The following is a 23860-nucleotide window of genomic DNA, read 5'->3' as shown; positions in this document are numbered from 1 at the left end:
ATCCTTTGAATATGTAGTACTAAATAGCGCATGCTTAATTTACAGTTGGAAAAACCAAGACTGTTAGGCATGACTTGCACTTCCAGATGTGCTTTTTTACCTGCCCTCGTGATCTGTTGTGACACGCGTCATGTTTAACCTCCAACACAGCTATCACATGTGCTGCTGGCGCCTGTCAAACACTTTTATCAGACAAAACAAGGAGCGGGTCCTTCTTATCCATCTGAGTGTAAATGTTGCGCATTCTGTCTTTTATCTAACGCGTCTAACGCAATCTTTTCGAGGATTTGAGGGTCCACGCTTTACAACGCGAGCGAGCCCTGACACGGGGGCCAGTGACGTCAGATTGGCCCCAGACAGGGTTCGCGAGTGCGAGGATAGGCCACGGGGGCGCGCACTTGCGCACAGGCTCGGTCTCATTTTAACAGGAGCGCGGGCACGTCAATATACACACAGCGAGCAGAGCAGCGCTTTGGGTATAGTAGAAGGTGCTCAGCGGAGAGAAACCAGGCAGGCGCAGACACCTTCACGCACCGAGCAGCGGTTTGTTTGGCGGCTGGGACCCGATCCTTTAAAACCATGCTGGATTGACTGCGGAGAGGCAACTCCAATCAATGGCTTGGCTTTGAAATCGTTTCAAATTTATTGGAAAGGAGCGCGAGATAGAGCGACAGAGGGAGAGGGAGAGAGAGGGAGAGCGAGAGAGTGGCGCGAGGGGTGGAAATAAAGATCCTTTCAACGATGGAGCTGACAATGGAAAACATCGGAAATCTGCACGGTGTATCTCACTCCCATCAAACCAGCGACTTAATGAACTCCCCGCACGCGCGCCAGTCGTCGGCGTCGCATCGGAACTTGGTGTCGCACGGGCGGTCAGCCATGGTGTCCAGCATGGCCTCGATACTGGAGGGAGCGGGGGACTATCGCTCAGACCACGCTTTGTCTGGCCCCCTGCATCCGGCTATGACCATGTCGTGCGACTCCGGGATGAGCCTGAGCAGCACCTACACAACGCTGACGCCGCTACAGCACCTGCCCCCCATATCCACGGTCTCGGAGAAATTTCACCATCCACACCCGCATGCTCACCACCATCCAGCACACCAGAGACTTGCAACTGGGAATGTCAGCGGCAGCTTCACCCTGATGAGAGACGACCGAAGCCTCGCCTCTATGAGTAACCTCTATGGCCACTACCCCAAAGATATGTCCGGGATGGGGCAGCCCTTGTCGCCCCTGTCCAACGGGCTCGGGTCTTTGCACAGCTCCCAGCAGACTCTCAGCGCCTACGGTCCCGGAGCTCACCTCTCCAACGACAAGATGCTCTCCACGGGGGGGTTCGAGTCTCACGCAGCCATGCTGTCCAGGGGTGAAGAGCACTTGGCCCGCGGTCTCGGGGGTCACGGGGGCGGGCTAATGACCTCCTTGAACGGTATACACCATCACAGCCATCCGCACTCTCAGGCAAACGGATCCATGCTCTCAGACCGAGACAGGCAGACGGTGGTGGGAGGCGGGCAAGGTGCTGGGTCAGGGCAGGTGGAAGAGATAAACACCAAGGAGGTGGCACAGCGAATAACAGCAGAGCTCAAGCGCTACAGCATCCCCCAGGCCATCTTTGCTCAGAGGATCTTGTGTCGGTCCCAGGGAACTCTGTCTGACCTGCTGCGGAATCCTAAACCTTGGAGTAAACTCAAGTCGGGCCGAGAGACGTTCAGGAGGATGTGGAAGTGGCTCCAGGAGCCCGAGTTCCAGCGGATGTCAGCGCTGAGGCTTGCAGGTGAGTGAGGAGACAGCCTGAGTGATGTGGAGGGATCAATTAGAAGTCAATGTGGCGAGACTGTCAATAGCAGCTCAAATAGACATTAGTAGAAGTTATTAGTCGATTGTATCGAGTAAAAGTTCATCATGACAGTTGAGGTGTTAAATGTTGAGGGAGATCTATATTTTGATTGATGCTACAATGCGCAGTAGTATAAACATACATTGTGTGATAAACAAAAGAGAAGCGCTGTCTGTCATAAACAGACAGACTCCAAAGCAAACCGAGTCTGCTCAGACACTCTTGGCTTTACGCACGTTTACGCACGAGTACAGTATGCATGCGTGCATCCATCTTCCTCTGTCTCACTCTTCTCCCCCCCCCCTCTCTCTCTCTCTCTCTCTCACACACACACACACACACACACACACACACACACGCACACACGCACGCACGCACGCACGCACGCAGAAAGAGGCGAAACAAAGGAATTCAGAGCGAGAAGTGAAATTGATTCAATCTTACTTGAAAGGTAAACACTACACTTTGATATCATTGTGCCCCGAACACCCAGTTTTATTTATTTAACAAACCTCATCTAATTCTTTGGCGCTCTCCTTGTCAAATATGCGCGTGGTCACAAACAAGGATCGTCTGAGGCCTGGCCAAAGAGTCTGGGGAGCATGACCTCCTATGGATCAATATTCCAGGTCCAGGCGTCCCCTTTCAGAGTAGCGCAGTGATAAATGATCGATCTGGATCTGAAAGACACAAACAGATGCGTCTTTCTCTGGTCTGTGTTGTCCCCTCTTCTCTCTGGGATTTCTGTCTACTAATTTGATTTAAGGCCTATTTAGTCATTGTGCTGAGAAATTGTTTATTGCGGTTTGTGAAGTTATATGAGATCTCAGCTTAACAGGACAAATACTAAATGTGGCACAAACCCTCTCTGCCTCAGCATTTCGGTTTTCTGAATGGTTCGCCACTTTGATCCATCGTTTCGATTTTTATCGCGCACAGATTGTCACATTAAAGGCTGTGATTTGAACCCAAATCTCTGCCCACTTTAAAGTCTTTAACACTTGCAACCTGATTAATAGGATATAAATGAAAACAAGCGCCACGGTGGAGTTTATACAAAGATGTGAGTGTAAGGTCCCCCATCATTGATGTTTCTGTAAAGGCCTTGTTTAGACGCGCTGCTCTTCCAAACGTCAATCAGCGCTTCTGCGTCGTATTTCAGTGAACAGTTCAATTAAGCAGATATAGTGGCATATTTTAGTTCCAGTCAATGCCCTATTGAAAAGCACTTAATGGCATGTAAATTGTTCCTTTGCGTATTTAGTGGGGTTCTGGTAAATAAAGATTTAAACACTCCACAATTGTCTCTTTAAGTGCCACTGCTGTTAAAGCTAATTGGGCAGTGGGGTTTTATATCTTCCACACCCGGCACCAGGATAAAACCCTCAATTCAACTAGCGTGCTGGAGTGGCACAGTCCTGTGCAGCACACGGCTGCCGCATATTTGTGCTCAGGTCCAGGACAGACTAGAGGTGCTCAGTGGTGAACGAAAATAAGAGCTGCAGTGTTTTACCACATTTTAGTTTTCCAGAAAGTGCAAATGTTAACAACATTAAATGAATAAATGAAGTTTCTTCGAAATTCCCAGCACACAATTAATAAATACTTCTTTTTGGAAAAAGCTGATTCTTAAGCCTTCACTGTGCAATCAATCAGCAAGGACACTCTAGGTGGGTTAAAATGACAAATGACTCGTATGTAAATGCAGGGAGCAACATTTTACTCATTGCATTTAAAATCACAATTATCCTCGGCTTTCATGTGGGTTGGGAGTGGGAGTTGGGGGAGGCGGGTGGGGGGTTTGGATGCTGAAAGTGAGGCTGGGCCATACTCGCTCGGCCACATCAATCAATAAATTCAAATTACTATTCCAAATTCATCACAGTCACGCGAATCAATGCAGCTGCCCTGCTTAGCTAATGCGAAAATACCAGTGTCCGCGCGCACACACATGACAATTCACTGCCGACAGGAAAAGCAGAGCAAAGGTGGGCACGTTTGGAGGGGGGATGTGTGTCCTTCACGCTTAACATCTCCTAATGCTTTCTCCACTTACTGTGTTCTTCATATGCAGACCTGTAACACACAGGTCACGTAAACAAAAGGCATTTCCACACTCTGAACATATATTATGCAGACGGCTGTTGTGTAAGCGGGCAGCTTTAAGAGAGACGCGGGCAGGGTGAGGTTTGCGGGGCATTTAAAGATCGCATTAACGATGAAAACAATTCGTCTTTGCATCTGTGTTGAATTCCACACTCCATCTCAATGTATTTGGTCGAGTCAATACAGCCCTGATCGATAAGGATAGCCAGTGCATCTATCAATTATCCCGCCTCAGCACTCTCTCCCATTGGTTTCTCCCCTGGAGCAGAAGGGAGGGGGGAAGGCGGGAGCCGGAAAAGGTTGGGAAAGGGGACAGCTGGTTTTAAAAAAAAACGCCCCTGCACATATTTTTCTTTCCTGTTATCATGTTCTGTTTGTTTATGCGGTGTATAATCCCTCGTTTGTTCTTTGGGGGTTCGTGCACCCGGGTAATGTTCACATTTTTCCAACAGATGTTGGACAACACGGAAAATATCATCAGAAACAATACATTCCTACCTTCCAGGAATATCCGCTTCGTTTCCTTCCATTTACCAGTGATAATGTGCCATGGCATGCCAGGGTCCCCCTTTCTCTCTCTCCCTCTCTCTCTCTCTCTCAAAAAAAAAAAGCGCAGTAGGTTCATTTCCATCTAAATGGCCGGAGCACGTGCCAGGGTGTGGAGGTCAAGACCCACAGGACACAGAGGAAAAACATTGTCGAGAATGACGGTGGGAGGCCTCTATTCATGTTTCAATGGACTACACGCAGTTTACACAGGCCTAATCCTGGAGCTATACTCCAGCTCATCCACCACCATCCCCCCCATCAGCGTCACTCTGCACCCTTTCCTCTCTGCACTAATCCATTCATTTTCCTGGGTAAATATATATGTATTTATTAAGATCCCCAGCCCATTTCCATTCCTTACAACGCACGGCCTTCATTTTGGTTAGGGGTTCATCATTTTGAGATAAACTCAGGCTTTTATATCAAACTGATGAATTCTGGGTGTTTTGTATATTTTAATTAAATTGTTGCTTTTCTTTAAATTAAATCGATGTGTGTTGGTTTGTGTGTGGCACACAGAAGGTGGTTAAAGCTTTGTTTTTATGTCTACAAAGCGTTTTCCTGCTGGTCAGTTTCTGGCGCTGTCCAGAGTGCTGAAATATCCACCGCAGGTTTGAGGACAGTCGAAGGTGGTGATCTGGAGTTTTCCAAATACATACCTGATACCGTTCTTGTGGCCTCTAAACACCATTATTTCATCCAACAGCTTCCACCCAACGATCAATATTACAATCCACAATCGCGTCAATCACACCACCACGCATCCTACTTTCCAGTCCAGCACGGAGCCCATCGGGGTTTCCATTTAAATCACATCTCCAGCTTCTTTTAGCAGCTGCAGATAAAAAGTGGAGGTCATCTTTATTTTGGGATTTTCACGGAAATATCCTGACGTAATAAAAATGCCTAAAAGGTGTGATGTTTTTATTTTTAATCTAGTATAACGGGTTTCACTGGTAGAAACATTAAGAAGTGATTGATGAGGGATAATCTCAAACAGCATTTTTTTTTTTACATGAAAAGATGGCTTGATGCTGCCCTGCGAAATAATCGATTGGTACGTTAATAATTGATGTATGAGGGGAAGATAGGGGAGTAAACAGTGCAGCTGTGGTTTCAGAGCTTCGTTGTTCGTTAAGCACAGCATCATGTGCTGTAAGTACTGAGACACGCGTGTACAAGCATCGCCTTTTCAATCCCCTGGTGGGAGGGCAACAGTCATTTTCTTGAGGTTATACCTCGAGGCTATTTTGTTTAAATCCCGAGTTCAGTGAAGCTCATTCCAAATGAAATGACATTATCTGTAGCCTCGTGTGGAGAGGCTGGCTGGACTCCTAAACAAACACATTTAGAGGAATCCTGATGTTCGAGTGTGAAATGAGGACTTATAATAATGCACCGCTGGAGTCATGCTGAAACTGCGAAACAGCACAAAGCAATACCATATACGTTAATTCCCACAGGATAGTGTTTTACCACCAGCACCTCGCAATTGTCGCCTCCTCCATTTCTTCTCTCCAGTATGTGTGTGATCGGGATGCAGAGTGCGTCTGCGCCAATTGTTAAGGCCGATCTGGTGAGCCCTGAATCTGTATCGATTTCCATTCCCCGGCATCTCCTTCCCATCTCTGGAGCTGCGCCATGCGGCCATGCAACCCCCTCCATCTCCGCCATGCAACACCTTCCCTCCCATTAACAGCTCACCTTTCATAACACATAACAGGACGAATCTTACGGAGCTGTCAAGTGAAAGTCTGAGAGTTTGGCTTCCCTTTAAGGCTGTGCTATGGTGGGATTAGCAGCGAGAGACGACTCACAGTTCACAGTCGTTTAACCTCTTTTTGCTCATTACACATCCCACCCACACTGGCCGTCCCGCATAGCCGGCTCTGACCACGTCGACCTTATTATTCAAAATAATGTCATTTTAATAGAAATCAGATTAGCCTGACTGAAGCCGGAGCCCGCGTCGTCTCTCCCACGTCTTCACCCGTTCCTCTCACAGCGCGCGCACGTTCCAATTCACACGGGATGCGTGGTTAGCAATTATAAATGCAGCAGCGCTCCGTACAGTCTCCAATACCGTCTCTTCTATTTTAGATGATCAATTCCTACGCTGCTCAGTCGCCCCCTCTCCAAACCGGATCGATAGGAGAGAATGACCTTTAAATCAAATTGCTGGCAGAGTCAACGGCATGCACGCGGATCGCATCAGAGGGTTAATGGCACCGCGCGCGTCCCCTTCTTTCCAAGTAAAAACACAAAAGGTCCAAAGCAAAGATAATCCTAATTTAATCTCGCTGTTCGTGCACGCGCTTTGGAGTTCAATAGGTGCACAAAAGGATTTTAAATGTGAAATGAGCAAATCGTCAGTGGAGCTGAGGCCTGATAACGGACAATATCGCCGTTATAATGTCGTTATAACAGGTGTTATTATAACAACACCTTTTATAATGACACCGCGGGCCTTTGTCTGCAGGCTGTGGTGGTTTGCATAAGAGCATCAGTAAGTGAGGACTCCAAAGAGCAGCTGGTGAGCAATTAAAATGTTGACCGAAGTTATGTAACGCCGGGGTGCCCCCGAAAAAACAACAACACATGCTCTGCTAGCTCCTGTGCGCGTGCACAGTGCCGACATTTCTGCCAGGCGTCTTTTCACTCGCTCCAAATTGTTAATTTTATCGTGATCTGTTCAAGTTCGTCATCAGCCCTGATTTATTCCAGGCAGTGATTCGCTGTGCTATTTTCCAAATGTCTCTGATACTTCAGGAAATAAGTAACAGATTACTTTTTCAGGGGTGATTGGGGATTTGAGTAACCAAAACCACCGCTAGTTATAAATCAGTGTCCAGCGGCGTCGAAGCAGCAGCGATTCCGCACACTCCCCTCTTATCTGGCGCTCTGACAGGCCATCGGTTATTAAAGGCCCGATAATGGCTCGTTTAATGCGCAGGATAAGAACAGAAGGCAAGGACACTGTCCGCGCAATTAAAGACGAAAAGGGCGGATATCCATTTGATCATTGTAAGACTTTAAATAATAATAATAAAATAAATAAGCAATGTAGCATCGCATTAAAGGAGATCCATAAGATAGAAAGACAGATTATGAATTTGAGTGAAAAACACAAATAAGAAATAATCGCAAAAATTCATCTTTTGTAAATTTGTTTCTCTCGCCAAGGGGGGGGGGGGGGGGGGGGGGAATATTTGACAGACACAAAAGAAGATTAAATGATTTAACTGACATTTAGCTCACACTGTAAAACAGTTTGTAAACAATGTTTTGGATGTAAAAAATAAAAAAAATAAAAAAATAGGTAAAAATCATATCTGGGAAGAAAGAAAGAAGCCTGCAGATGGTTCGTATGTACGGAGCCTTAAGTCTTCCTGGGGTCGATCACAACCAAACCGCAACACACACACACACACACACACACACACACACACACACACACACACACACACACACACACACACACAGGAACACCGCTTATCGTACCCACAGATGCAACCCGAAACTCCGGTTGGGCAACCCCACACAGATCAACAAAGGAACAAAACGACTGTGAAATCAATTGATGAATGAATCGATGTCAGCTTTTGCAGCCTTTGTGTTACATGTTATTAAATATAACGAACTGCCTTCGGGTTTAAGCTAAAATTAATAATTTGGTTAATTTGTTGCTTTGGTGAGGGACGTGAATGCGCTGACGCTGCATTTCCGTTCTTCAGAATTTCTGACTTTGAGGCGTGTGTGAGAGATTATTATAGAATATCCTTATGTATCAAAACAAAATTATTATTATCATCATTATTATTATTTTTATTAATATTATTACTATAATTTTTTTATCACTGCTACTGGTATTATTATTGAACTACCGTTCAATAATAATTGCTGCTGTTTGCTGATCAAAAACTTTGCACACAAAAATAGAAAACCAGTTAAATAAAATATATTTTATATCTTACTGTACAAAAATAAAAACCTAAACATAATTTCCACACTTTTTAAAGTAAAACTCAAGCCATACATCAGTGTTAAAAGGACTACATAATATAAAATTAAACATTACATTCAAAATGTGCATTTTGTAACAGATAAAGACACATCGCCTTATTTTATTATATAATATATTTTCTCCATTTTAATATCCTTTGTCTTGCATTGGAGAGAATAAATCAGATAAATGCAATTACATGGGCGCAATAACGGGCTGGGAAATAAGGGCTGGACATATTTGTGTTGACTCTCTCTTCGCATGATTGAGTGAGGAGGGTATTGAACTGAATCTGGAAAATCCTGCATATTGAAAACCTGTCTGCGTCCCCGTGGAGAGTAAACAGTATCATCCGACTGCAGATCAGTGTGATGATTCTCCTGCGACAAATAAAAAATTAGCAGAGAAGTGACAGCTCGGCGGCCAGCTGACATTTGAAGATATTTTGTTTCTGAGAAATTAAGTATATGAAACCCTCAAATGGCGCACAAATGTGCACACATCCACTCAGGAGTGCAAATATAAAAATAAGGTAATTAAAGTCCGCAGGTCCTGCTAGTCCCGCGAGATTTAAAAGTTTCAAATAATGGTGTGGGATTCGAACAGAAAACAAAGTCGGTAAATATTATTTTATTATTTTCACCCCACATCGCATTTACAGTAAATGATCGTGATGGATTCATATTAAACTACATGGTTATTTAATTAATTAAATGCTGATTCGTTTTATGAGAATAATTTGCTGCTGGGGTACAATTATGTAAAAAATTAAAGAAATTAAATAGTTTATCATTTCGACTATTTAACAAGATTTAACATAAATATGAAAGCTAATTTAACAGAATTCAGTAAAAGCGAAATTTAACCGAAAAACCTCCAAAAATATTAATTTTTTTAAAGAAAAAAAAAAAAAAAGACTCCCACCTGTTGTTTGTGGGAAAGCATCCCTATGCCCACCTGTCTGTACATTCACAGTAATAATAAAAAAAAGAATCATGATTACAGCTATCACACATAACTCAAGCAATTATCACTGAAATCGATGATAATCACAGATAAGATTATCACTCTAACAATGGACCCACTCATAACAATAAATGGCGCGTGCAGAACAGGGCTGCTATTAAACAAAAAAATGTAATGCGGGGTAAATTTCTCGCTCTCGGTCCAGCGCTCTCGGTCCAGCGCTTAAATGGCTGAGTGCTTTTAATTATCCAAAACCTCATAAGAAGCGTGATGATCACAGCCATCAGCCTCGGCTCATTATTGAATGTTCTTAGCGCTGCGCAGTTTCTTGGGTTCACTAATAACGAGCTGGGATGAAAACAGCACCGAAAGAGCTTTTCGAGCATCTCAGGCTGACACGGATCTTTAAAAAATGTCTTTTTAAAAAATCCTCTAATTAACATCCAAATTCCAGTGCATGCATGAGAGTGTTGTGAGAGCTAATACAGCAAATCTAAAGGTAAAGGCTAGCTCCAAACGTTTCAGGCAGCAGAGAGTCTCGCGGACTTGAAGGTGGGATGTGGGCGAAGGTGTAACTGAGTTCAGGTTGAGTGTTATTGAAGGGCTGGAACAGAAATGCCTCGCAGCTGAGTCGCAGGAGAAGGCAAACAAACAAATTGTGCCGCTTTATCAGTATATTAACACCAATTCTCACTCATTACATTAAGGAGTATTGAGCAGGAAGTGTTTTGGCCTGGCGAGAGAGAAAGAGAGAGAGAGAGTGAGAGCTTGGCACTTCCCTGCAACCGAATGCCACAGTCTGCAGAGAGGGCCGTGTGGATATATATGCACACTGCTATCAATCTTTAGAGCAATAGCCCATGCAAAACAACAGAGACGTCACTTAATAAACAGGCCGAAGCTTTAACGCCAAACTGCCCAATCACGCATGCTCCATGTGAAGAAGAGTGCAGCTACAAGCAGCCTGCATAGATTATTAGTGAGGACAGCACTGCATTCCAACAATAAAGGGGAGGCACTATGTGTGTGTGTGTTTGTATGTGCGTGTGTGTGTGTGCATACATATAAAGGCACCCAACCGTAACCCGTAAACATGTTTATTGGTAAATTAATTAAATCAGCATACGCTGTTGACCTCGTCTCCTTTCCAGGGATCACAAACAGGGCCAACCAGAGAACTCTAGAAAACAAGCAGGGCTGTTTCTTTATGCAGATGTGTAATCGTGGTTTCATACAGGCACAATATTAGGCGGTTTGACTTTCTCATTATGAGCAGGAAGGGCAGCGATGATCGATAAATGATTAATGCTCCAGATGAGCTCACATCTGCAGGGATCGAGGAGGCCTCGTGAAGACAGCTGTGAGTATTCAGCCGGGCGCAGAAATCACAGCTGAAGCGGGTGATGATAATTTACTCCTTTTCCTGCTCGGGTTTCAGCAGCACAGAAAGCTGGATCATCACTCCGCTTCCTGCCCGGTGCGCTCTCACGTCTCCAGCCCCCTTCATGAATCTCCTCTCCAGGCCCACTCCCCCCTCCGAGGCATAATTAATTGGACGAAGTGAATTTCACACACGAATTATTCACGAATCTATCGATCGATATTGGACACCCAGGGCCTTTCTCTTAACCTCGCTTGGTTTGTCGTGAAGCAAAGAATATTAATGTCATCAGTGGAAAAGAAATGGGTCTAACTTATACCGTTTTCATCCGCGCATAAAGGCATTATTAAAGAATTCCAGATGTCTGGAGGCACGGGCCAGTCTGCGGGGACATTCGTTGACATTCATGAGGATTAACTGGACTTCTACTGCGTGCGCATATTCATGGACAATGATATTACACCTGTGTAGCCTGTATGTGATGTACGTGTGTAAAATAGCGGCACGCGGGACAAACGTGGCTGTGAGAATCAATCTTTCTATGTTAGCGAGGAGCTCGAGGGATTCTTCCAAAGTAGGTCAGCTCCTGCTCTCAGCTCCAAAGCGAGAAATAGAAATCTCATTTCTCTTTTTATCAACATCACGCGCACCTCGGAAAACACCCAGCGCCAAATCAGGATTTCTGCTCCTGTCCGGCTGCTCTTTGTGCATGAGTTTATGTCCGTCTCTCTGCTCGGTGCCTACTGTAGCTCTAAAAGCTGCAATGATCGATTTTTTTTCTTTTCTACGCCGAGCTTGGTTCAGTAATCAGGGCCCCCTTCCTCACCGATCGATCGATATCGATTACTAAATCCAGCGCCTGTAGCAAAGGCAGCGCACTATGGCGCCCCGTGCAGCCGGGCCACGACGAGAGCGACACCTACCGACAGAAACGGAGCAAAGCAAGCGGTCGATGAGGTGGCAGAACGTGACTATCCGGTGGAGAAGATGTGGAGAGAGTCCGGGACTGTGTCAGCTTGCTGTGGAGGCACATTAAGAGAGAAACACTCGTCCTGCTGACTCTGCATCTTCCCCACGCACAGGTGCACTCACGGCGAAAACGTTTGGATGTGTGTTTCTTACCTTTTAGGCATTGGAGAGAACATTTAACCATTAGGAACTCTTTGAGATGTGATGCGGTTTGATAAATCGTAATACAAATAAATGAGAAAACATTTTTGAAAGCGTTTAAAACATTAAAGCTGTTGTATTTGGCTGGATGGGATTTTTACAGGGGTAACTATTTTTGGTGTGAGGTTGTGTGTGTGTCTGGACAAACCAGTTACCAAGTTAGACAGTAGGAGGAAGTAAACCATTTACAACTATTTACAGCTTCCAGCTGGTAAATGGAGAACTGAGTGTTGTAATATATTATTATTATTATTATTATTATTATTATTATTATTATTATTATTATTATTATTATTATTATTAACACAAAGACAGTAATAAATCTATATTGATAAAAATAGAAGAAGTTGTACTAAAAGCAGCAAAATCCATAACAAAAATACTCTTGTATGAGATGCAGTCCATGCCCATGTGTAATGAGGAGCTACATTAATAAACACAGGTATCTTGGGAAGCGTATTTAAAAATGCAGCTTGAAAAAACTATTTTAAATGAAGCTGAATGTTATTTAGTATTTTTACCTTTTATAGGAAAAAAAAAAGATTAACTCAGCACTCTTCACGACCATTCCAGAGGTTCTGTGTTTCGAATAGGAGCAGACATGTCACACATGTCAGCACTGCTCTGCTGCTCCTCCCCGGACTTCAAAAAAGCCTGGTGGAGCTTAGATACATGTTAGGCTCATTGTCCTGCTGGGAAATGAATCCTCTTGCACACACGTTTAATCCATACTGTCTGGCATGTCTCTGATGGGCTGTACACTTCTCCCCAATGGCCGTGATGATCCAGTACAAGTTGTCGAGTATAGAATAAATAGAGATTTCATCACACCTGGAAATGTTTGAGCACTTAAGCTTTATCACTGGAGCCTTGATGTTCAAACTCTGACGTGACTGAAAGAGTAATTCTCAGCAGAGTTTCTTTATAAAGGAAGACACAAATGATGAACTATTCATATACATTAGAATGAAGTAAGCAGCTCCATTTATTGGGAAAAAGAAAACATCTTAAATATTAACTTTTATCGGTTTAGGAGACAAAGAAATCCGGGATATAAGCTAGCCTGTCAATATTTATCCCTGGAACTACCGGGTGGGACTTACTTTGGCATTTTTAGAGTATCTTCAAGAAAGAGAAATACAATAAATACATGATGATGTAATCTTAGTAAGAATATGCCTTCTCGTTGTAGTCTTTCTGATTCTTTAGTGTCCTACTTTTTTCTTACTGTGAATAATTTCAGACACTAAAGAAATGGCATCCTCCTCCCTTTTCTCACCATCATTACTACTCTTAAGCCTTTAATAAATCAAAGTATTATACATGATGATACGCTCGCTGTTCGTACAAGCATGGAGAAATTTGTATGTGGCATATTAGCATGTTTGCCTGATATATATAGCAGCAGTGTTGATGTGAAATATGAATATGATGGATGCGCAAGTGTGCAGGTTAGACATCTGTAGTAAACAGATTGGACTGCAATGGCTGATCAATGGGCTCTGCTCCACTGTAATTAGACACACAGCGCCACTGCTTGGCTCCAGCCACTTCAGCATAATCACAGCCTCCTCACAAACACACACACACACACACACACACACACACACACACACACACACACACACACACACACACACACACAAGGAGAATATAAAAAAAAGAAATCTGTCCTTAAATGCATCAAGACACACACACACACAGCGTGAGAGTGAGACATTACTGAAGGCGAGTATGAAAGTATCAGACAATACCAGCGGCAGCAGGTGGAGACCCCATAGGGATGGCATCTTTCCCACTCGCTTTCTCTCTCCAATTTGCTCCCGTTTTATTGAGACAGTAGGGAAGCTGAGAGGGACACACAGTGCGTTCTGGCAGGATTCGATCCTCAGTCAGCAGGGGAACATGTGGCCGCAGAGGTGGTGCCTTAACCTCACACACACATACGCACACTCCTCCTACACCATCTCTGGGCGCCATTTCTCCCTTTTACCTTCCACCTGTCTGCTGCTTTCCACCCGTCTCCTACAAATACTTACAACACACTTACCTACATTCCATTAACTATTAATTTCTGCGTTTGCTGCACGCAACCCCTTCACCCCCTCGGACACCCTCCCAAACGTAGAAGAGTACACTCAGCGTGTTTTCTTTTGAAAATTGCTCTGTGTATGGGAAGGGGCTCATAGCAGTCAGAGCAACCACCTCTCCAGTGTTTGTGTTTGGGAGGGGTGTGCGGGGGGGGGGGGGGGGGGGGGGGTTATAAATACCCTCTCAGAGCTCAATAGAGTGGGCTCCAGTGGGCTCTGTTTGAAGTAGCAGACTGTAGACCTGCTGGGGGGGGGATTCTGACCTCAGTCCCTACAGAGAACCCCCCAATTCCTACAGCAAAGTCGGTCAATATCTCGCTTTCTCCTTCACTCGCAGCCCCTCCCTCTTCATCTCAGCTACTCTCTTTAGTTCTTGCACACACTCGCGCATGCACGCACGCACGCACGCACACACACACTTTGTCTTACTCCTGCTTCTTTTCTGTTCTTCTCTCTCCAACCTATTCTTTCCCTGCATTTGCCCCTCCTCTATCTTTCATTTCCACACACGCACACTCAAACACAAAATGCTTACTTTTGTGCAACAGTCACTCAGTCCCCCATTGCGACTCAAACTGCATTAATATTGAATCAAACAGCAGTGTCTCCAGCTAGCAGGCAACAGCCAGTGCGCCCCCCACCCCCCCAATCTCTCTCTCTCTCTCACCGCAGGCTGGGTCCCTGTCTGCACTCTGCAGGATGGAAGGAATATTCCCACTGGGCAGGAGGCATGGATTAGCTTTAAATCAACTTTAATATGGCAATAGAGATGGAGCCATAGCATCTCCACTGGTGTATGAACTAGTTTTATGTGTTTAAGTACTGGGTAATTATAATTTACGCACTTTACTTCCCTCCACCTCCAGCTCTCAGTTCATGAAAATGATCACTTTTGTATATTTACCTTGCGTTGTGTTTTCTTTCTCCTCTTTGCCTCCCACTCTCATTCCCATCCCTCCCACCTCTACCATCCACACCAAGCCTGCAAGCGCAAAGAACAGGAGCAACACAAGGACCGCAACACGGCGCCCAAGAAACAGCGTCTAGTCTTCACTGACCTGCAGCGCCGCACACTCATCGCCATCTTCAAGGAGAACAAGCGTCCATCCAAGGAAATGCAGATCACCATCTCCCAGCAGCTCGGCTTGGAGCTCAGCACCGTCAGCAACTTCTTCATGAATGCTCGCCGCCGCTGTGTGGACCGCTGGCACGATGACCACGGTACCAGCCCTGGGCAGCCAGGCACCTCTGCCACCACCTTCTCCAAGGCCTGAGAGAAGCAGGAGAGGGCCTTCGGCGGGCCGAGGAACCAGGCCGGAACAACAGGCGACGCTGGAAATTCCCTGCGAAGCCTGTCTGTAACAGCCCTGCCTGGCCCGGAGCGCCTGAAGGTGTCCTCTACACGATATAAAAATCCTTTGTGCCATGCAATCATCTTTTACGTCAGTTAAAATTTCAAGCTCTCACCTGAAACAAGCATAATCTAAAAAGGTGAAGTGTGAAGTCAGGTCCACTCTGCATTTCTCACACACAAGGACAATCATTGATTTTGTCTTTTTTTTTCCTTCTTTTTTGAGAGAAAATAATTTTTATGGCATCTGACAAAGCAAAGCGACACCAAAGATTTGACGTTTCTGTTGGGCGGTATCTACATGATGCTGGCCTCCTCCTTCACCACCCAAGTAGCCACTGATTCTGCTTTTTCCTCTTAACTCACCTCCTTTGTGTCTGCCTCCTCGCTGTTTCCCATACACACACACACACACACACACACACACACACACACACACACACACACACACACTGGCACACGGAAGCAACAAGGGCAAAAGAACGGCAATAAATCTGAAAACAGAACAGCACATAGCCTTATTATCAGAGCCCCATCCTGCACACACACAAGGCCGTCATGAAGAAAACAACGCAGCCCATGAAAAAAACAACAAGGCTTTCCAGTTCTCTGCCTCTACCTCCCCCCTCCTCCTCCTCCTCCCGCAGTCTCCTTCATTCCTCAGCCAAAGGTATTCCCTGATGGCCAGCCATTTCAGAGAGCAGCTCGGCCTGATCATACGGCAAACTAATGAATTGAAAAATGAATCGATGCAGACAGAGAGGGAGCGAGGCCTTGACCCCCTCATGAAGGTGAAACTCAAGACACTCGCCAATAGATACTCAGGTCTTCCAGGCCCAGGTCTCGTATATTTTTTGCACAGATGTTGGGAGGCCTGCAGGGAGACGTGTCGTTGTTACTCTTAGCCTGAGCCCAGAGTCTGCGTTTCTCTGACCAACAGGAGAGGCGGGTGAGATGTCTGGACATGCTCTTTGTTCTGCTGGGAGCTTTTCCTCTAATCAATAACTGAGAACCGAACGATGACAACAACACGCTTGGGCATCCAGCCAACTACATTACAGCTGCATAGGAAAAGCAGAATGTAAGAGGAGCACATGAGACCCAGTGGAGATGGGGACACAAAGGCCTCACTACAGCAGCAGCAGCATTAGCAGCATCAGCAGCAAGCACACCTCGCCAGCCTTGCCTGCGCTGGCAGAGCAACAGTGCCCCCTGCTGTTGAAAGCAGAGACCTGCATCCAGCAGAGCAAGGGGGGTTCAGAGTGGAGAAGAGGGAGGGAAGAGGCACTAGATGCTGAGGAGAAGTCATGGCACAACACATTCAGGCCTCGCAGCTCTTTGAAGGCAGATCAATAGCTAACCATTATCCTATTGTTGTTCCTCATCCAACCAGCACTGGTGAAGCCGGAGGAGGGGGATGGTTAACCTGAATGCTGAAAATGCAGGGATTTTGCAAAGGCAGGGATTTATTTGGGCAATCCAAACGGAATACAAGAAAATTACACAAAGAGAGGAGGGGGAAAGTACAACAGAGTAAAATGTAACAGAAAGGCATCCTAAGTAAGACACATCAGTGGTGCAGTGGAGGTTTCATTTAGATTCGTTTTCAGAGGTTTTATGAAATCATTGATTTTCCATTCATTCATTTCATCTGCTTGCAGAAAAAAAAACAAATTTCAACAGATGTGATTTCTGTCAAACCTGGTTATTCCCACACAAGGGTTATCAGTAGCTAGCCCAAAGCTAAACACCACACTCAGCTGTTAAAATGCTACAACAATTAGTGCCAATGCTTACTGCCTTAATGCGAGTCAGAGAAAACGGTGCGATGGTTAACACACGGTTACAGTGCGCCCTGCAGGTGATGGGCGGTGTGTGCCATAGCGCCCAACAATCAGCTTTTAACTGAATGAAATTATACTTTTTTAGTAAAAGAAAAGAAAAAAACAAGAATCTGATTTTAAAGGCAAACAATAACCAAACCTCAAATGAGAAAGACACCAAACATACAGTGCAACACAAAATGTTTCCAACGCATAACTGGACACATTTTGAAGCAGAAGAAAATCTCACATTCTATCTTTGGTTCTCTACCTCCTCTGTCCCTCTAACCCCATTTCCCCCTCCAACCCCTCGCCCCCTTCCTCTCTATATTGATGCGGGTATTTAATTAGTACCATAGACACAAAGTTTCTATTTCTTGTTACTATTGTGCTCTGTTGTGCATAAGTAAGGCACCTTGTTGATAAATCAAAAACAAAAAAAGGAAGGACTTTTTAAAAGGAAAAAAAAAAGAAGGATGCAAGGACTGAGGCCAACGAAGGATGTGGTTTTGTTTCTTTTTCTTTTTTGCATTCTGTGTGAATATAGACCTGCAGGACATTTACCACAAGAAAGAGAAAAGACAAGAGAAACAGGGAGCTGCTGAAGAGAAGAATAAATGACAGACACTTTCTCTCCTTTGGCATTTCGTGTCGGAACTGTGGTACTCTCAGCCCCCTCGCCCCTTTAAAGCTGAGCCCTGAGGATGGGGTAAAATTAAGAGGGACAAAACATGACCTCCAAATGTCCTGGCTGACTCGCTATGTTTTATTGGAGGGTGGGGTGGTGGTGGTGGCGCGGGGCGTTTACGCTTGGGACTCCGTAGTTATCTGTGTGGTCTTAAGATGCAACTGTAGCATTTCCAACAATGTAGTCAGATTAGCAGTGCAGATTAGATAAGAGGTGGTCACTGTAGAGGAGCTGATCAGGAGGTACTGACTAACTTCACGTTGCTGTAAGCAGTGAGTTAACGTCGCCAAAGGATGATGAGCTTAAATTGACTTGTGGTATACAGTTCAGTGAGCATAGATAAATAGCTAGATTCAGCTTTAGGAATGACACTGACAAAATGACGTTTGTAGTAGTGAGAACCAATGTGGCTACCTCACTAAGCTGAGTGGTTTGTGAAACCGCCACTAATACCAAAGATACTGCAGCCTACCAGTCACAAACTGCCTAGGGGGACACAAACCAAAAAAACGAGAGCCCCCCCTCTTTGCCCCAAACTGTTACAAACACACTGATGATATTACGCACACACACGCACACACACACGTTCCTACTAACAGCGCAGTCAGACTGCATTGTGCCACATAGGAGGAGGTGGCTGCCTTGCAGACAGAGTTGAGTGCCTTTTCCCTTCAACCACGGGTGGGACTGCACTGGACACACACCCACACACCAAGACACACACACAGATGCATGCATATAGCGGCATACCCACTTACAAGCGTGTGCTCACACAGACAATGCACCCATAATTGGATGGACAGAAAGGGGGGCCAAAGAGAGGGACACAGAGTGGGGGCTGTGTCAGCATTTTCTCCCATATTGACTTTCCATCTTGATACACTAGAATACAAGCACTTTATCATGTAGAAAGTCTATAAAACATTTTCTATACGCTATTTATTTGAAACAAAATTATATGTTACTCCTTAATCTGTCGGAGTCTTCGTTGCCGTATCGTCGATCTTCTGCTAGCTCTCAGCCTTCGTGTTTCTCTTTTGCTTTCCGCCCGGCCTGCTTACGCTCTCGGCCGCTTTACCTTCCTCGCATCAGAGATATTTTTGTGTAACAGAGAAAGAGAAGGGTAAAGAGGCAGCGGCTGTAAGCACCCAGAGGGCTGTTGTTATAAAATCTTAAATGCCAAACGGCTTTCTTTCTCCCCACTGCGTGCAAGCACAGAGGCTGCACTGGAAAAAGTGTGGAAGACTCGCTGACAGTTTATAGACACACACTCTCTCCTCCCTCCCTCCACCTTGTCTGTCCAGTCAACTTTCCCCCTGGCTAGTGCTAGGACTTGGTAGGCGTGTGTTGACAATTAATTCTGAAATACCTCAAAAACCTTTCATGTAAACTTTATGTAATTTAAACTGAAAATAATACTGCTAATGATAACAATGATTATGAAAGTATGATACTATGATAGTTAGTTTTGGAACTTGTGACTTGAAGCTTTATACTGTTAAATTCCTTTTATTCGTTTGCTTATTTTTCTCGTACGTTCTCTCGTTTGTTTTTTGCTACGGCATGTACTTACTGTTTTCATAAAGGAAAAGACATTGTGAATGTTTCTGTGGAGGGTCACGCGAGAAAAGGAGAGACAGAAGAGAAGGCGAGAATAGAGGGAGACGAGCGAGAGCTGCTCGCTTCAGATGTTTAGTTCAAAGCGCTCTCACAGACGCCTACATTCAAAGAAACAACAAAAAAAAAACAAAGAAAGAAAGAGAGAAAGAAAGAAAGAAATGACAAAAATGTGATTTGGGTTGAATTATAAACCAAAATTTTGATGTTAAACCAAAGGAGGAATAACCTTATATCCATTGTTAGCTTTCTTCTGCCTTTCAGTTGTCTTTTCTCTGAAAAAACAAAAAGAAAAAAAAAAACAGTTTCACAGTTACTTCTGAAGGTTCCTGGGTGTGTTCAAGTGCTCCTGATGTTCTTAGAATATTAAAGACCAGCACCTCCTGTTGAAAAGAAGGTGCACTTTTTTTTTTCTTTTGTGCATGGATATTGTATAACTGTATAGAAACCAACAGGAATGACCTGTGATTTTGTGGGGAGAGGAGGAGGATGGAAAGACTCGGGTGTGGGGGGAGAAGGGTGGGGGTAATAGTTTGGTTATCAAAAATAAACAAAACAGGGTGGGAGGATTTGGGTTTTAGGCGTTGGAGGGGTCTTTGTTTTAGAATTTCTGTCACTGTTGGATTCACTGGTTGTGTGCATGTGTTGTTGCAACCCTTCCCCTTTCCCCAATGTTTCTTTGATGTATATAAATCCAAACAGTAGGGGGCAGTGTGTGCTGGGGGAGGTCAAACTCCTCTCCTCCCAATCAATCGCATTCAATCTTCATTCCTCAGCTTGCGGTCCTCACTCGGGTCCTGAAACGTGTGTCTTGCTTTTCCAAAGACGGGCTGTTTACTTGGAGTTAATCACAGGGACACACTCAGACCTGAGCGGCCTTCCGATACCTGTACGTCTGTCTACATGCTTTCCTTCGGTCTGTGTACAATGTATATGTGTTCATTTGTACCAATGTGGAAGACTATTTCTATTTTCTGTTCCTTTGCTATGGGTTGCAATATTTGTCATGCAAAAATCTGAAACCATTTCTTACTGACCGACCAACCGCAGTACCACGTGGCAACCGATCATCCCGCCTGAAGTGTCGTCCGCATCTACTGTCAAACAGCATATTCGTGTCATTTCTCTGTGGGATTGAATAGGTTGCCGGTGGGACTGATGTAGACACCCCCAGTCACACTGTGCTCTCCCTCTTCTGTTACCTGTTATTCAATCAGAACCAAGTGTCTTTGTGATGGTAGAAGACAATCAGTTTCAAAACAAGAAAAAAGGTAGAGAGAGGGCAGGCCAGAGGAAGGGAAGGACGGAAGAACAAAATCACGCGGAAAAGAGGCTCTCTGAATCGTGACATGCTGTAGTGCCCGACTGCCAAACGACTGCCCCACCAGCCCCACTCACTCGTTCATCCTTCGTCCCATCTCGACCAGATCTCACAGCTCAAACCCCTCGAACCGACGATCGCATGACCAGTTCCCCGCCACCATTGTAGTCCGACGCAGCAGTGCAAAAAAAAAAGCTGTGGTGCAAAGACCATGTTTCCCATCACCCACCACAATGTCCTGCTAATGTAATGACGATGTAACCAGCCGCGAGGAATTAAAAAATGGCTCCGGTTGGTGGCTTTTGCACAGAGAACTATGCAAACACCTGATCCCCCCCAATCCTAATTGTTGCTGCTGGGTCAGAGTGTAACCCTCAACCCCCTCTCCCATCCATCCGCGACATTTAAACGCTCCCACTCATTTCGACCTTCACAGCCATTTACTCGGCCAATTAACCAATCCCATGAGCCCAGTGTGGGCGGAGTAACCCCAGTCACTCAGGTTATGGTGAGAGTGGCTGGGGACACAAGAGCACTACAGCATCCCATGTTTCACCACGCTGAGATCACTTAACTTTACACGAACGCCCCAAACTGCCACTGACATCAAAATGGAGTCCATGCTGATGTTTGCAAGCCGATCCACCACACACATGGCTCCATCGTTCTACAATGTTCGACTGTCTTTGTCCCCAGCGCCAAGGAAGGGCCACAATCAATGCAAAGACACTTTCATTGTACCTACTTAAGTTTACAAAGTCGTCTGGAGATGGTGGCTTATATTGCACTCGGACAGACAGACAGACACACAAACAGACACAGGCACATGCTGGAGAGGGTGAGTCTGCCTTTTGAGAGTGTTTGCTGAAACCAAAGATGAAATCAGAGGTATGACAATCTGGCTGCCAAACCTAGAAGACAATGTTCAGCTCTACGGGTCCTGTGATTTCCCGGCCGTGTGGACATTCCACTTATTGCACTTAAACACACACACGAACACACGTGTACGTGCACATAGCCCAGCGTAAACCCGTCACACATCTCCGCACCAACATAAACGAGGGACAAACCCACTCACGTCTATTCAGAAAGCCTTTTTTCCCCTCCTCCCACTGCAGAAGCCGGAGAGCCTGTGGAGGACTTTTAGTTTCATTCTAGTTGAGACTTTTGAGAAGGAGAATAATCTGAGTAATAACTGTTACAGAAAAATAAAAACTTAAAAGGATAATATGGGTAAATTGCGTGTTTTGAAATAAATTAACAAATAAAACAATTGTAAAACAAGGCTATGCTGTCAGTTTATTGTGTTTGGTTCGATCCTCAAAGGAAATCCGCTGTAACCTCAGCAGATGGAGATTTGATTTTTACCTCTGTTTGAACAGATCCAAAGTGCCAATGCGAAGATAATAAACAAGATTTATGACGCATAATATATTTTGTACATTATATCATTAACTTCATTTCAAAATAGTATCTGTACAATAGTGTAACAGAACTGCCCACAGAACCATACGCGAAACACTGAAAGACACAGAAAAGTTTGCTGCAGGAGCAGACGATAGATGTTATCTGTTACAAAAACGTTTAATGCAGCTCTCCATTACGTATGTTTCACACAGTCAGTCGTTTTTCGCCTTTGAGACAGCGCGGTTATGACTTGCAGTCACTTTCTCATGTGTGTCGCTGAGGTGATGTGGCGTCCGGACCCAGCTCCCTGAGAGACAGCATAGGAGGAACGGCGGAGAGGCGTCCCCCTTCTGAAACGAGACCTCAGTTCCACTGACTGATGGGATACACTGTGGACCTGGGTCACAGAAGGGGAGAAACATATCAGCGACTGTTTACTTTATATAAGGTTTTTGGGGTGTTTTTTGTTTCTTTTAACCCAAGAGTAACAAGAAACTCAGTAAACTGAACCGGAGATGATGGCTGGGCATGTCAGCAGCAGCCACAACTGCAAGCATGATCTCCTTTCCGTCTCCAGTGTCTTCTTATCAAAGCTCCTTTTCCCTGGTCCTCTTTTCCCTCCTCTGTCTCTCACGCTCTCTCACCTCTGCTTTGGACTTGGGCACCAGCACAGAACCTGTAGGTAGGGTGTATCTGTGTCTCTGTGTTGTCCAGTTCCTGTCTTTTTCCTCAGGCGGCACACCTTGGGTGCATCGGCTAATCAGCATGCTGTACTCACAACCCCTTTGCCAACCCACTTCTCAACAGACTCTCTGTCAACCTCTGTGGTCTGAGGATCCCCTCGTGCTCCATGCAGCCTTTGTTGAATCCCGTCTCTGATGATTTTCTGATCATCGCTGCAACTGCTGCATTATTCAGTAATTCTTTGAACTTCGCTCTCTGGTCTAGTGTACTGCATCTGAGTCTGCCGGTTCTTTGAAAATAAGCTCACAATAAACTGCAGCACACGACTAGAAAACGATCAGATAATAATGGAGAAAGAATAACTTGAGATTGGTGGAGTTTTTACGAGCTGCTGCAGGTTGTTTGGCGTGGTATGTGCTGTGATTGTTGACTGTGAGGACAAAGTTTCTGTGTGTTTCCTGTCAAGAGCTGCAGTTTATGAGTCTACAGTTTTTCTCAGTTTTTATGGCCCTTTTTATACCTTCTCTCTTTTGACAGAGAGATGGCATAAACTGAGCAAACTGAGATATGGAGCATGACATTCAGTGACTCGAAACCTAAATGGACATACAATTGACATTTTTAGCTTTTCCTTTTGAGAAGTATTCCTTTTCAAAAAGATACACAAGTAGATCTTTCGTTCATACACTCCCATGCACAAAAAGATCACCTTGTGTTTGTCGTGGACGTTGAGGATGACACTGAGGGCGTGAGCAGTCACTGAAGGCAAAACAGCTGTCCAGGCAACAAGCAGAGCTGTGAGCCACACAACTGGATCAGTGAAGGCGTAATCAGATGCACCTGATAAAAGGACAAACATAG

General features: G+C 45.0%; 2 protein-coding genes across 7 annotated transcripts in view; one reads left to right on the top strand and one right to left on the bottom strand.

The window, feature by feature from the left end:
- The first annotated feature begins 439 nt into the window (after positions 1–439).
- onecut3a (one cut homeobox 3a) lies at positions 440–23840 on the top strand. The gene is made up of 2 exons (XM_085151256.1): positions 440–1780; positions 15090–23840. The coding sequence occupies exons 1-2, from the start codon at positions 742–744 to the stop codon at positions 15380–15382; spliced, it is 1332 nt and encodes a 443-aa protein (XP_085007382.1). The 5' UTR covers positions 440–741; the 3' UTR covers positions 15383–23840.
- The window catches only part of atp8b3 (ATPase phospholipid transporting 8B3), a 20751-nt gene continuing 19070 nt past the window's right edge, over positions 22180–23860 (bottom strand). For 5 of the 6 annotated variants that reach the window (XM_085151255.1, XM_085151254.1, XM_085151252.1 and 2 more), the window contains one exon: positions 22811–23839. In XM_085151255.1, the coding sequence (XP_085007381.1) occupies positions 23514–23839 (326 nt within the window). In that variant the 3' untranslated portion in view covers positions 22811–23513. Of the gene's footprint in view, positions 22713–22810; positions 23840–23860 lie in introns of those variants that run through there. The other variant, XM_085151251.1, reaches the window with a different exon arrangement.

This window comes from Neolamprologus multifasciatus, chromosome 23 (assembly GCF_963576455.1).
Source record: "Neolamprologus multifasciatus chromosome 23, fNeoMul1.2, whole genome shotgun sequence".
Lineage (NCBI taxonomy): Eukaryota > Metazoa > Chordata > Actinopteri > Cichliformes > Cichlidae > Neolamprologus > Neolamprologus multifasciatus.
Note: the sequence above shows the minus strand (reverse complement) of the source record. Positions and strands in the feature narration are given on the sequence as shown.

Excerpts from the sequence above, each read along its gene's own strand:
- onecut3a (XM_085151256.1), top strand. The coding sequence starts at position 742 with ATGGAGCTGACAATGGAAAACATCGGAAATCTGCACGGTGTATCTCAC. Across the intron at positions 1,781-15,089 it reads GTCAGCGCTGAGGCTTGCAG|CCTGCAAGCGCAAAGAACAG; the intron begins GTGAGTGAGGAG and ends ATCCACACCAAG.